The sequence below is a fragment of the Takifugu rubripes genome, unplaced genomic scaffold, assembly GCF_901000725.2.
Source record: "Takifugu rubripes unplaced genomic scaffold, fTakRub1.2, whole genome shotgun sequence".
Taxonomy (NCBI): domain Eukaryota; kingdom Metazoa; phylum Chordata; class Actinopteri; order Tetraodontiformes; family Tetraodontidae; genus Takifugu; species Takifugu rubripes.
In genome coordinates, this window is record NW_021821663.1 from 70,001 (window position 1) to 83,698 (window position 13,698).

At 45.1% G+C, this 13,698-nt stretch overlaps 1 protein-coding gene across 1 annotated transcript; it reads right to left on the reverse strand.

Moving 5' to 3' along the window:
• Positions 1–219: 219 nt before the first annotated feature.
• Positions 220–13,225, reverse strand: LOC115248738 (inactive dipeptidyl peptidase 10-like; the record flags this gene model as incomplete). Its single annotated transcript, XM_029832528.1, is given in 23 exon segments — positions 220–1,732; positions 2,101–2,174; positions 2,392–2,464; positions 3,193–3,251; positions 3,498–3,597; positions 3,875–3,929; positions 4,533–4,727; positions 5,086–5,155; positions 5,245–5,343; positions 6,292–6,336; positions 6,852–6,973; positions 7,311–7,358; positions 7,821–7,912; positions 8,976–9,083; positions 10,393–10,431; positions 10,890–10,934; positions 10,936–11,020; positions 11,226–11,317; positions 11,465–11,512; positions 11,514–11,620; positions 11,955–12,076; positions 12,348–12,376; positions 13,144–13,225. Coding segments are annotated over 23 exon segments (1,927 nt in total), but the record flags the coding sequence as incomplete, so codon positions are not given.
• Between the last annotated feature and the right edge of the window lie 473 nt (positions 13,226–13,698).

Here is a 13,698-nt window from a genome sequence, read left to right on the forward strand (position 1 = left end):
GGTTTACCAACAAGCCTGAACACACAGCTGAGCTCCAAAAGCATGGACCGGATCAGGATGTATTCTTGTTCTAGACTGGACCTGTTATAGTCCAGAGTGAACTCCTACTGGGAATCTATGGCAAGACTGGAAAGTTCCCATTCACAGACTGTCTCCATCTGATGTCACAAGTTGCAGAGTAATATAGGCTCAAATACAAGGCATAGCATATGCAACGTGTTTCCTTTCAGGTTTTATTTATTCGGATCACTAGAGGACAATCACAACAACCCCAAACCTTGGCCCATCACCAGGCCCCTTCTAAAACAGCAAAAAAAGGGGAAAAAAGTAAAAAGAAGATGAACAAGCGTTACAAAATCCATCCATAAAAAACAAAAACAACTCAATAGCTAAAAGAAAATGGAAACTAAAACATTACAAGACACCCAAATCAATCAGCCCCCAAAGACCAAACTATCTATGAGATCTGGCATCTCAAAAATATATTTATATACACACTCTGCTGTATTGTACTGTACAAAATGTGGCAACACAAGACTGTAGACATGCAAACACCTCACTGACATTGTAAAACTGTCCATCGTAGTACATCGATTGCTATAAAAACCCAATGAAGCCAAATGTTCTTACTTGTCTTCAAATAAAATCCTGAAATTAAAGGTCTCTTGGCTTCATAGTCATGAATAAGTTGGAGAAACATTTAAGACAAAAAAAATCCTACTTATTTCATGTTTGGTCAGTTGTTCTAAGAAAATGGATTAAAAACAGAGTGAACAATTTGAAGGTGGAGACCTTTTGCAGCGTGTTGTGAAACTAAACCAAAACAGCTTTCTAATCTACGTTTATCGTCTTGAGATAAAATCATAATTTGTCCATTAGCAAACCGCTGACAGTGGTGTGTTTCAAACTGACTTGCTGCATCTCGAGGACCTGAGTTGACAGTTGTTAGATGACACTAGCACTGGATCACTATCATAGCCAGCAGGGAATATTACAATATGGTGAGTGTCATAAGGCATTGCACATCTACCCACGACCCCCGGACGTCCGACCTATAGAGACCTTTTCCACTCACATACAGCTTGAGTTCTTCCTTGTGCAGCAACAACCGAACGCTAAGGAGAGACGGGATCTCTTTCCAAGCTCTACCACTACAGAGAATAATGTGCCAAAAGGAGTGACAAAGGGCAGAAGTGAACCATGCATTTGTGAATCGGTCCCAAGACCTCACAGAAGGTGGAAACGGTCTTCTGTACACGTAGATGAGTGTCCCGAAAGTGAAATGACTTTGCGCTAAAGGGCAGTTCCCGTCTGGCAAGTGTCACTGTCGTGTCCTTCAGTTATTGTTTAGATATGTTTATAGACACAGTCAAGCACTAGAGTGCTCTCTCTCTCGCCCTCTCTCTCTCACATACTGTACACACACTCACACACACACGCACACACACACACACACACACATGAACTAACACACACTTTTAGAGCACGAGCAGCTCTAAACCAGTGTCCAAGTCCAGTGAAACACTTGGTTCAAAACTCAAAAGGCCTTGACAGGTTTTAGTTAGAAACTTCCAGCTCTGCTCCAGCGCTAGGCCTACTCTTCCTCCTCCTCCTCGTCATCAGGCAATGGCAAAAACTCCTCCTTCAGGCATTCTCTGTAGAAGCTGGTCAGAGCGGCGTAGAGGTGCAGGTGGCTTTGCTGGGAGAGGAAGTGACCCTCATCTGGAAAGATCTGGCCCGTAACAGGACACAGAGACCAGTTACACATAAAGAAAGCGCTTTCAACCTTTAAAAAGCTGGATGATGATGTAGCCACGCCAAATTAATGAATCACTTGTAGTCATTTTTACACTATTTAAATTCTGGCTGGTTGGTTTTCATCAGCCCGCCCAAGAAAAAAATGGAGGTTTTTCATTTACATGTTATCAGAACTACCACATCCAGACCGGACACCTGAGATCCAAAATAAATCACTTCAATCTGAAAGTGGAAGTTAGCCTTCTTTATCCAGAACAACCTCTCTTCTCTGTTTAAATTCATTTCAAGTAGCAGCACAGCGGCCACCAGGCCACGTGGTGGTGTTATTGCCACGAGACACACCTGCATTGAGTAGTTTGCTCCAACCTTCACGAGGTTCTTGACGAGCTCAGCAGTATGTTGGAAGTGGATGTTTGCTGGAAAAGAAACAATATGTCAGCATGTTATGAATCCTACCAGGAAAAGACGAGCCAATCGGAATCTAGCTGGTTGGAAACAACTCCCATATTTTAATCCTCTGTCTATCCCCATTTCCTTTATCTCTTGGTTAACGACCTTTGGCCCACGTCCTCCCAGACTCCTATGTCTTTGTGCTTGCTGTTAGTTTACTGCAGCTGACTCAGGCCGTCTTACCGTCGGCGGTGCCGTGGACTAGCATCAGCGTCTGTTCCCTCAGTGCTTGAACATTCTGCAGCACACTGGAAAACTGGGGGGAACACCAGGAGGTGAAGGTATCAAAGCAAAGCAATAAAAGCTTGCAGATTATTCTGATAATCTAACAGAAGCTGCATATTGTTAGAATCATTTTAAAGCCAAATCGAATATTTATGCTCTGAACTGGTACTGATGGAATGTGTTTAAAGGGGGACGTTTTATGCAAAACTGACTTCTTCAATGCTTAAGGGCACATATTTGCACATCCAGACTGCTACGGATTTTTTCAACCAAAGCACGCTACTAACATTTCATTTAGACATCAAGGAACCATGTTAACTTGTGGAACAGGAGCATAATACGTCCCCTCTAAAGCTGCCTTGCCTCGTTTTTGTCGCTGTTGGTGTGGCTGCTTGTGTAAATAGTGAGGAAACAGCCACAAAATCCAATCAGCTAGGTGGAAATGCAAATCCTAGATGGTGGGCGAATAAGATACCTCTTACAGGTATTTGGTTGTTGACAACGTGCTTGCAAAAGTCTCAACAGCTTTGATGGCTCAGCATCTCCAGGCCTGAAATCCTGCAGCCTGTGATCTGATGCACCGATGCTACAAAGCGCAACGAGTAGCAAAATCCTGTCGAGAAAACTCACGGGGGAAAGCGTCGCTGGCTCCGACTTTGATAGCAGATGAGGAAAGTGCAGGAGCTGAGCTGCAGGAGTGTCTGGTGCAGCAGTAAACAGCTTTAAGAGATCAAGTGGGGGGAGGAAGTAAACACACACCTGGTATCTGCTGTCGTCCCGTAAAGGCATGCCGAGGTATCTCTCCGAGAACGCCGATGCTGTGCACATGAGAGGAGGTGAATTCTTAACACAATAACCCAGAGCTCGACTGGCATAAAGGCAGGACACAGGCGTCCTCTCAAGGACTTCCCAGTCCTTTCCTTCAGCCATTACCAGCAGTCGTTGGACGGGTGGAATGACTCAATGGGACCCAAACACACAAAGACGCAGGGTCATGTGCACACACACGATGTGTGAATTAAATAACTGAGGGAACTGTAGGGGCAGCGGGACACAGGACTCACCGTAGAGCTTCCAGTCCGTCACTGGCGACATCGCACAGGCACATTTGAAGATGCTGTCGGTGGACTTGAGCATCATCAACATTAAGTATGCACCATAACCCTGAACACACACACACACACACACGCACTCAGAGAACCAGGAAAATTCCCTCGTGCATGAACAGTTGCATCTGAAACCAGCAGTGCAGCCAGAGCAGCTGCATTTAAATATTTACATGTACAATATCGACCAATGCAAAAAGAGTTATTATTTTAGGGTTACGTTGATTATTAATCATTGACCAGAACATCATTAGTAGGTTAAATGTAGCAAGAAGAAGGCTAAATTAATAATAATTTATAGATTATTGATGAATTTATGGACAAAATGGGATCACCTTTCCAAACACTGCTATCCGTGTCCGATCAATATATGGAAATTTCAGCAGGTATCTAGAAATGAAAGCACAAAACAAGCACAGTTAAAATCCAACGTGTGTTTTTTTTTCTGATTTGCTGCTTCTGACTGGACGAGTTGAGCCGAGCGGCGACTCTTCAACTGTCCTCTGTAGCTGTGCAGGTGTGTCTTTCTGTTCAAGCTGGAATTAGCTGGTTGCCTTCACAATCATGGAACCAGGAGCAGCAGTCATATCCCAGCACTGTTGCCTAGCAACGGTTAATGATAATGAAGTGTTGTATGGCTGAACCTCTCATCACGTCCAGGTTTCACCTCTGACCTGCTGTCCTCACACAGTGTGAGTTCACGGAATCCAATTTGTCAGAAAATAGTAATAGAAGAGAAAATGAGCAAATGTTTTCCGCTGACAGTCGAGCCAACATGAGGTGTCAGGATGCTATTTCCCAGACAAACCTCAAGAAGACAAGACAAGAAACAACTGCCATAACTGGACTTCAGCTCCAGCTGCAGTTCAGGTGTCCATCTGGACATGGATGCATTTGAAGGAAGTTCTGGTATTTAGCAGAAGCTGACAAACCCTGGATCATCTGGAGGACTAGACTGCTGCAGTAGCGGCTAAATGGTAAATGCTAACATACTCCACTGCTGCGATCTGGTCCTGAACGTCCACAGTTCCCAGTCTTTGGTGGACCTCGTGCAGGATCCTTTGACCCTGGAAGCCGCTGCCTCGGCCGTCCAGACGGGCAACGATGACGCTGTCCGAGCTGACCAGCACCGAGTCCCAGCTGAGGGAGAACTGGTCACTCACAGCTTGACCACCGGGGGCGCTGTCTCTAAACAAAGCAGAGGGGAAACCGAGTCAGCTCAGAACAGAGATTCAGTCCAGCCCCTTGTCTGCACCTGGATCTTTCCCACCTTTGTCAGGGTCTGGATCTGTCTTTACTTCTAAACTAGTCTGGATAAACAAAGACTGAAGCATATTTTCAACATACTAATGAAGGTGTGACTGGATACGTTGATGCATCATTATAGCAGCTTCCACTTTTTCTGCTTTTATTATCCCGACTGCTTCCCTGCTGATTCCTGCTTATGCTAAACAGATGTCAACATCACTGTCATCCTGGTGGCGTCTGAGGTTAACTTCAGCCAAATCAAACTCCAGTTCTACAAAGTCAAACGTGTGATACGTACAACAGAAGAAGTAACCCATAGTGCCGAGAATCGGAGAAGTCAGGTGGGTACGAGAGCATCAGAGGTAAATCTTTGGGAAAGAACAATGTTTCATGTTACAAAGCTGTCACAGATTTACTGCACTCGGTGTACAAATCGAAACCGATTCTTTCTTCTCACCAAAATGTTCAGTAGGAACGGTTCTGAAGTCAGTTAGTTGGATCCTTTTGTATTTCAAGGCAGCCTTCAGCGGAGAGTTGTTCTCAAGGATGTAATAATCTATAAAGATGAAGAGAATACTTTCAGGGGAAGAAAGAGGACAAAAACTGCCAATAATCACAATGTGGCTGCATATAAATGACCAATATTAGCATGAAGATGGTCCTTTGGGAGCCAAGGACAAAATAACGTGAGCTAGAGGGAGCTGGTTTATAGATTGTTCCTCTCTTTATTTGATTTTGAAGCCATCCACATTATTTAAGCCAAAAAATGTTGCTCAATCAAAACCTTTCATTGGTTAAATGTTTTGTAAATGATTAAGAAATATGCAACAGAGGAAAAAGGTTAATCATTTTTAACAAAAGCATCTACAGATCCATAAAGATGACCAAAAGGGAGATTTAGTATTAAAATAATTGTATGTTGTTTCCAGAATTTGAATAAAAGGTTTGGGACCTTTTTAAAGCTTAGCTGATCCAGAAGGTTCCATTTTGGAGCTTTTTTTTTCTTCTCGTCTCAGAAATAGAGCAATTTTCTCCACATTTAATAAACAGTGACTCCCAGCTTGGCCATTTTCCTATTCAAACCATCTGAGAAGCAGCTAAATGAAATGGAATTCATCCAGTATTTCTAATGGAAAACCCAAAATCAATAGACGTCTCGTTATGCAACCACCAGGGACCTTCAGCTGTGGATGGAGCGTCTCCAAATATCCCTGGGCAAATTGCTTGCTTTTCAGCAGCACAGCTGTTAACGTTTTTTTTCTTTAAAGGTTATAAAAAAAAAACTATAGCTGCGACAGATTGGTGCGGATAACAAGTAGCCGCCCAACAGGTGTGAAGCAGAGTGAGTGTTTAGCCTGTGTCACAGGAAAAAAGGTCCTTTCCTTTCCTCACGTTATCGTTTCCTTCAGCTCCAACATCAAAGAAGACCTCATGTGGGGTCACAAGTATCCTAAAGGTTTGAATCTCATTTCTAAAAAAAAAAAACTCAGAAAAAGGGACTCACTCGAGGTGTCGAGGCTGTGCAAAATCACGGTTGGTGCTCCAGGACCTGGAAGTGGGAACAGAAGCTCTTATTTAAGAGGAAAACATCAAATGCTCTCAGGAGAGCCACATCCCAGCTACAAGAGAACTGGAAAAGCCTGGTTTCCTCTGATGCCGTCGGGTGTGCAAGAAGCAACACGAGGACAGAGATGCTCCATCCTGTGCTATGTTTTAGCCTCTTTAGTGCTTTATGGACAAATAATATTGGTTGTTGTCTAGTAAATCAAAGTTTCTGAGCTTCAGCCACACAGAAAAGACCGAAGCCACAAATAGTAGGAAGCTTCAGCTACCCGGCGTCCTGCCCACAAGCACTTCCACACAACAGCTTGGCCAATTATCTGAGTTTTAGACCTGAGACCTGAGGACAGATGCAATTAACACTGTAGAGAAGACGTGTGACAGGAAACGGCACCGAGGCTTCTGACAGCTGAGTTCAGCGTGGAAGTACGTGGCTATACAAGGGACAAAAACACAGAGGAACATGTCCCGCAGCAGCCAGGAAGAGGACGTAGACCGTCCTACCTTTGCAGTGGAGGATGACGTGCTGCCGGGTTGGGCTGATGTCTGCGTCGATGTACAGGCAGTGAGCTTTATTCAGCTCGCAGGTCAAACAGCGGCGAGGGAACAGTCCCACGGTTTTCACACTGAGGAGACACGTTTTGGGTCACCACTTCATCCACAGCTGGAAATAGTTCCACCCCCCCACCCCAATGCACGTTAAAGCAAGAGAGCGAGCGAGGCCAGAGAAGTCCGGTCCCGTCCACGTCCGTCTCTGCTCACTAGTGTGGACGGGGACAAAACGGCTGCGTTCTCATCAGCTTCAGATGAGCTCGCGGCAGAAATAAGAGCAGATGATGATAATTACACAACACTAGAGACTCCAATCAGCTCCAGAAAGCTTCACGATGACGTCGCCACACAGCCAAATGCTAATTTCGATCTTCTGATGCTGCTCTTACACTTATTGTGCGGAGAACAAACCTGAAGAGTTGGCGTCGCCGTGGTGACCCCTCCGTGCTGAGGAAAAAACTGGAAATGAAAAGAAGCAAACAGGCATTCTTTTATTAAATACCCAACTGAGTCACATCAGCGTGAATAAATCGAACAGTTAAATTAAAGTAATTTTAGTCATTTTAGACGCTGAAATTAGGATTTCACTGTTTAATGAACAATATCAAAGCTGCTAAAGCTTTTACTGCTGGCATAGCTATAAATAATATAGATGAAACTCCTTTTTATCCAGCTAATTACATTTGATTCCATATGGACAACAACAAAGAGTTACATAACACATTATCAATACTGTTCGTTAATTGAGATCATTAAAACCAAACTACAATGAAAGCAGCGTTGAATAATTCTTAAAACATTAACATTCGTAATAAATTAATAAATGTGTATTAGTGCTATTGGGATTCTTATAATGTCATTGACTGTGATCTTGTTATTAATAATGTCCCAGTCTCATCTGTGCCCTCAGTCCTGACTTACAGGTTGTCGGTGGTCTCCTCGTAGGCGACGATCTTGGTCACCTCCCAGTTTCCTGACGTTAGATGTCGGACTTCGTTCTGATCGGCTCTAAACTGAAATAAAAAAGAGAAGTTTTGAAAAAGCCTCATTTAGAATCGTTTAAAGGCTTATGAAAAGGTGTATAGGCAAAAATGAACAAGAGGAAAATGGGTTTCGTATTATTAATGTAAAAAAAAAAAAACATTTCTTCCCAAAGCACCAGATTCTGGACTAAAGTTCAGATCAGAGATGTTCTTATTGATTAGTCTTTAGGACCACAATGATTTTATATTTGTTGGTATTTAAAGTAGTTTTTGTGTGGAAGAACACGAGTCTTTTGGTGGTGTCTCCCGTGGGCCACTCAGGGGCAACACAGGGGCCACTCACGGGCAACACAGGGGCCACTCAGGGGCTACACAGGGGCCACTCAGGGGCCACTCAGGGGCAACACAGGGGCCACATCAACCCCAAAAAATAAGCATTTAACAAATCTTTGCACCTGCTGATTCTAAAAGCTTCATTCAAGCTTTATTTTCATGTGAAAATAAAAAAAAATTCTGCACAAAAAGAGCTGACAGAAAAGATTTTTATACCCTTGAAGGAAGATTTGGAAAAACACAAGAAGACACTCAAAACTTGAATGACAGAAGCAGATGTTTTCTGCACCCAAACAGCTGGATCTCATCTGGTGAATGTGTCAACATCTCTGGATTCCTGCTCGCTGTTGATTCTGTGTTTGTTTGTTTGCTGTCTCAAGGCTGAAGGCTTCTTTCCTGTCTGCAGATGCTGCGTCAAAGCGTTTTTCCTCTTTAATATCTGTTTCCTCCTCAACCTGAATGAATCTGAGCTCTGCCACCGAGTCACAGACCCAAACATGCAGCTGCCGGTTAACAATCTGCTCTAGAAAACCTTTTCCCTATTTTCTGAGAACTTTGTGGGCTTGGACCTTATCTGAAGGTTTAAAGTGAGCCGTAATGAGCACCTGTCCCTCTAGCGGGCCTCGTCCGGCCTCGGCACCACCCCCTCGCCACCTGCTGAGCGGAGCGGCGCCCTGCACGGCGCCACAAGCCAAGACAGAAAAGGATCTACAGACGGCACGGTTCCAGAAAAGCCAAGCCCGTTTTCCCGGCGCCTCACCTGCGTGGTGAACATGGCGATGTGGTGAAACTCTCCACGCCCCCCCTGTTTGACCGGCACCGTCAGGAAGAATCGGCTGCCGTCTTTGGAGAACACCGGTTCCTGGTTCTGGAGGACACACAGAAGCAGACGATGAAGATTCCAGACAGTGTTCTATTCAAAGCTGTTTAGATGTTGAATCCACCAACTCGGCACGACAGAAATGACAACCTTGCGTCCAACTGTGAGCTAAATCTACACCTGGACTCCATCTTGGTGACTTTTCAGCAGGTGGAAGCGTCGACAGAGAGGAAGACCAAAAGAAACATCATGTGTTCCGGAACTGCGGAGGATAGCTGAGGTTTCCTCTCTGCTCACACACAAACTGGGTCTGTAAATGAGCTTTTTGACACCTTTACAAAGGCGAGCGGCTCGGCTGGCCAAGCCTGTCGTGGGGACAAACGACCTGCCGCCGCGGCCAAACATTGTACGGCTGCAGGGCGAAACCATCTAATCCTGCCAGGAGCGCTCGCTCCTCGGCCTCCATCTCTGCCTGGAACATGTTAACACGCAAGTCTGCACTTAAAAAGAAAGAGTTGAGCCAGAATTGGAGTTGTTGTTTGTTGTTTTCCCGTTGAATGCCGAAAAGACAAAAGTGTGACGTGAGTCTTAAACCTGCGTCCACCTGCTTCGCTTGGATGAACAAACGTTCCTCTTCTCTGATTGGAGTGGACTTAGTTTCTGCCTGTCCTCAACCCAGTTATCAGCACACCCGTCGGGTTGGAGTCAGGATGAGACCAACTCATTAATGATGTCCTCCGCTGGTCGGATGGAAGATGTTTAAACGAGGAACGGTGCCGTCAGGCCGCTCGGCTGTGGACCAGATGGCTGCTCAGCGATGCTGACTGTGGGTCTGTTGTTTCCCGCCACGTCCACGTCCCCCATCAGGGCAGAAATGGCAGGAACTGAACCCCCACCGGGTAGCCAGACCTGCTCTGAAACGTGAGCGACCGTCCTGATCGCGGGCTGCAGCTTATTAATGTGAACAGTGACATCGTTGACGGTGGAGCTGAGCTCTGGTCGAGACATTTTGGGTTTTGAAGAAAGGTTGCAGATTTGTCATCGCGGCCCAAACGACAGAAACTCGATCGTTGTGGTTGGAAAGTGCATGTGAGCAGCACATTTATGCCCGATTATTATTACTAACATATTAACATGGTTCCACATACAGGAAAAGAGCAGCAAAACTAGACCAGAAGGAAAAGAAGAATCAACCTAGACAACCAGAAGGTGGAGAGGTTACAGCGCTCTCACAGATCTCCTGTAACATCATTTATTTATCCTTCGTTTGGATCAGAACCTCCAACAACAGCAGCTGCCCCTGACGTCTGTTTAATCTGAGGCATTTATAAAATGAGAATAACAAAAGCCGTGTTACCTGTTTGGAGAGCCACAGCTCAGAGCTTTCTTCATGTCTCTGAAAAAGACAGAGGGGCCAACCGTTAGATTGGGTTCCTCACAGTGGTGAGCATCAGGGTGGAGGGAGTAACACACCCCTGGAGACATCTTCCCAGTTTTAACCCCTCATCCCAAACCAACAGGCGTGAACTGGGTCTGTGCTGTTGGCAGGGCTGCTGCATCCAGGCCTGGATCAACGAAGCTGCTTCTTGGCTCAGCGAAACATGCAAATGGGGCCAAATCAGATTCCCCATTACTGGAAAACAGCCTGCTGAATCCGGCTCTACACTCTCAGGATCACTCCTGAGATGAGGAGCATTGTGTTGTTCTGCTACCTGGCGAGCTCAGCAGGTTTCGTCTACCTGAAATTGTTATTATCTTAAACATTTCATTCATTCATTTCATTTACATTACATTTCACACAAAGAGCTTCGCCTCATTCTTAGAATTACGGGGCAAAAAGAAAGGCAGACGCACCGTGACGCACGCACCCGTGGTGGTGTCACACACGGTCAGCATGGAGAAGGTTCTGGGCCCGGTTCAACCACCTGACTGAGGTCTTGGTCTTACTGATCCACTTCACCATGGTCACATAATGCTCCCTAGAGAAACATCAACACGATGGTCAGTGCGACTGGAGCTGAGGATCCGATCGTCTGGGGAGCACCAGGAAGGAGCAGAACGTGACCCGTCCACCTCAGGAACCACCAGTGCCACCTTCGAAACACTGAGTCCAAATTTACAGAGACAAGGGGAAACCTGTTCAAGGAGAGAAAGTCTCCTGCTGCGGAGCTGCCGCAGGTCTCACCGAAGTTGAGCGTGTCGGGAGGCACGAGCTCCAGCGTGTGCGTCGGCCCGTAAAGATTAACCACGTAGAGCTTCACCGCTGGGTTGGCCTGACCAGCCTGGAGATGAAATACAGCAGAGAGCAATTCATGGAGAAGGTTGATCTTAAATGTCTGGTTTCAATACAGTAAGAACGAGGGAGGAGAGGCCTGTTTTACTGCCACCAACCACCAGAGGGCAGCTACTGGTGACGCCTCCATGTTTACCTTTGGGTACGGATACTGTTTTCCTCTGGGGTACGTCATGCCGGTGAAAACGGGGCAAAGCCATGTTGGGCACCAGACTATCGTTAAGGACCAGGAACGCCAACCTCTCTCCATCAGGTGACCACCAGTGGGCCACGTGGGTGTGAAGGATCTCCTCTGTTGGCAAAAAGAGAGAAAAGAGGACTGAGCCTCTGAGATGAGGATCTTCACTGGGGCAGCGTCACACAGCTGCCTGGTGATCCTGGTGTGTGTTAAAACCTGCTCACGTGCAGCCCGCGAAGAGGAAGAGCTCAAATCCTCTAACCTTCATTTATGCTAATGAAGTAATAATATAAATGGAAGAAGAGGAGCAAAGCACAGGACACTTTTGTTTTCCTGAGATTTACATTATAATCTTGTTTTCTCCTGAGAGATGTTTAGGAGTGTGTTCAGCTCCGATGGAGCTCTTGAACTCCATGATACTCAGCTTTTAAATGAGACTGTTCTTCACCTTCGTAGAGCCAGTCAGCGATCCCATTGAAGATGACCCCTTCCTTCCCCGACGACGTTAACCTGAGGGAGTTGCTCTTAACGTCCGACTGGTAGTAGATGTTGTTTTTCAAATATGTAGATCTGGGAAAATGCGAAGGTTAAAAACAGTACAGTAAAGAGCAGGAACCATAAAACAACAACTCTGTTTTACTCTGAACTGAACAACCTCAGGAAACAAGAAGCTTCCTGTTTGGATAAAACGCTGACAAAGCGACCCCTGCAACTGGTGTTTGGTGCATTAGTGACTGCATCCATCAAACTGCACGTTTCTCTCCTGATACCTTTCACAGACGGAGCTTGAGCAAACATCAGAAATCCTGTCTATCACCATTACAGTCAGTCCAACCGAGACCTTTTTGAGAAGATGCCGCGTTTGGCCTTCTGAAAGCGCACAAAAAATCAGTCGGCAGCAACGTGACAACCTGTGTTCTGTCGGCCCGGATGGCAACAAGAAATCACCATTTATTACAAATGTGGCTTTAATGGGATCTCATGTTTGCTGTTCATTCCTCAGATGAAAAAAGCTGCTATATATACTCTAACACAATATAGCTGGTGTAAAAAAAATCCCAGAATGCACCGCGTTTCTCACCATTAGATTTAAATATTTTTAGGTTAGGCATGGAAAGAAAACCACGAGCATGCAGTTCATCAAACGACCACTAGAGGAGTCTGCAAGCAGCAAGTCAGACCTCATGCCCGGCGTTCCCAGTGTGCACTAACTGGTACCATCCAGTATTATATTGTGGTATATACGAATACATTATTTTAATCTAATGGGATGATTAATTAAGAATGATTTTAAAATGCTTTCATTTGTATTTCAATCAAAATGGCAACAAGAAGGGCCAATAAGGAAAGTGGCTAAATAATTGTGGATAAATTGTCTGTGGGTAAAAGTCAGAAACAGGAAACGTTTGTGAGTCACGGAGGATGTGAATGTCATTCGAATAGGTCTAAGTAACCTTGCAAATGCTCATACATTAATTTAATTAGAGTAAGCTTTGGCGAGTATGAAGTATAAACAACCAGAGCAAACCTGATTACCAGATTTAATCATCTCTAACCTGAAATGTAATAATGTTAATGCAGGCAGAGAACGGCGGTGCCAGCTGAAGATTTGAGGGCAGCTTCCTGTGTGTTCTCACCAGCTGCTGGCCTTGAACACCCCAGGCAGCATACTGCAGGACCGAGTTAACCACCTCAGGAGGGTCCAGCTCCCAAACCTCCCTGAAAGAAAAGACGTCGCCGTGGTCAAATTTCAAATTGAGTGATGTTTAAAACTGTGCTAACAGCCTTTAACCGACTGTCAACGGAAGTTTATCTGATGCTGACTGAGACCTGTTCACGAATAAAAAATGAACATGGATGAGTAAATAAATGTTAATTTACTCAATTTATCAATCTAGAACCTGTTGAAAAACATTAAAAAATGACACGTTCCATATAAAAAATCCGTTAGCCAGCTGCTAGTATGTTTGTTAAAAGCAGCATCAGCAGACATTAAATTGCTGCATTTCATCCCAGATTTAAGGGTTATTTAATCTCAGCCTGTGCACACATAACAAATTATTTATTCATGCAGGATGCGCAGAACAAATAGCTGTTAATAATGGTCTCCCTGCACTCACTGCAGCCTTTATTTATTCCATCTGTGCGGAGCTGGGTGATTTATTGTTCTGACGTTTCCCTGATGACGAGTG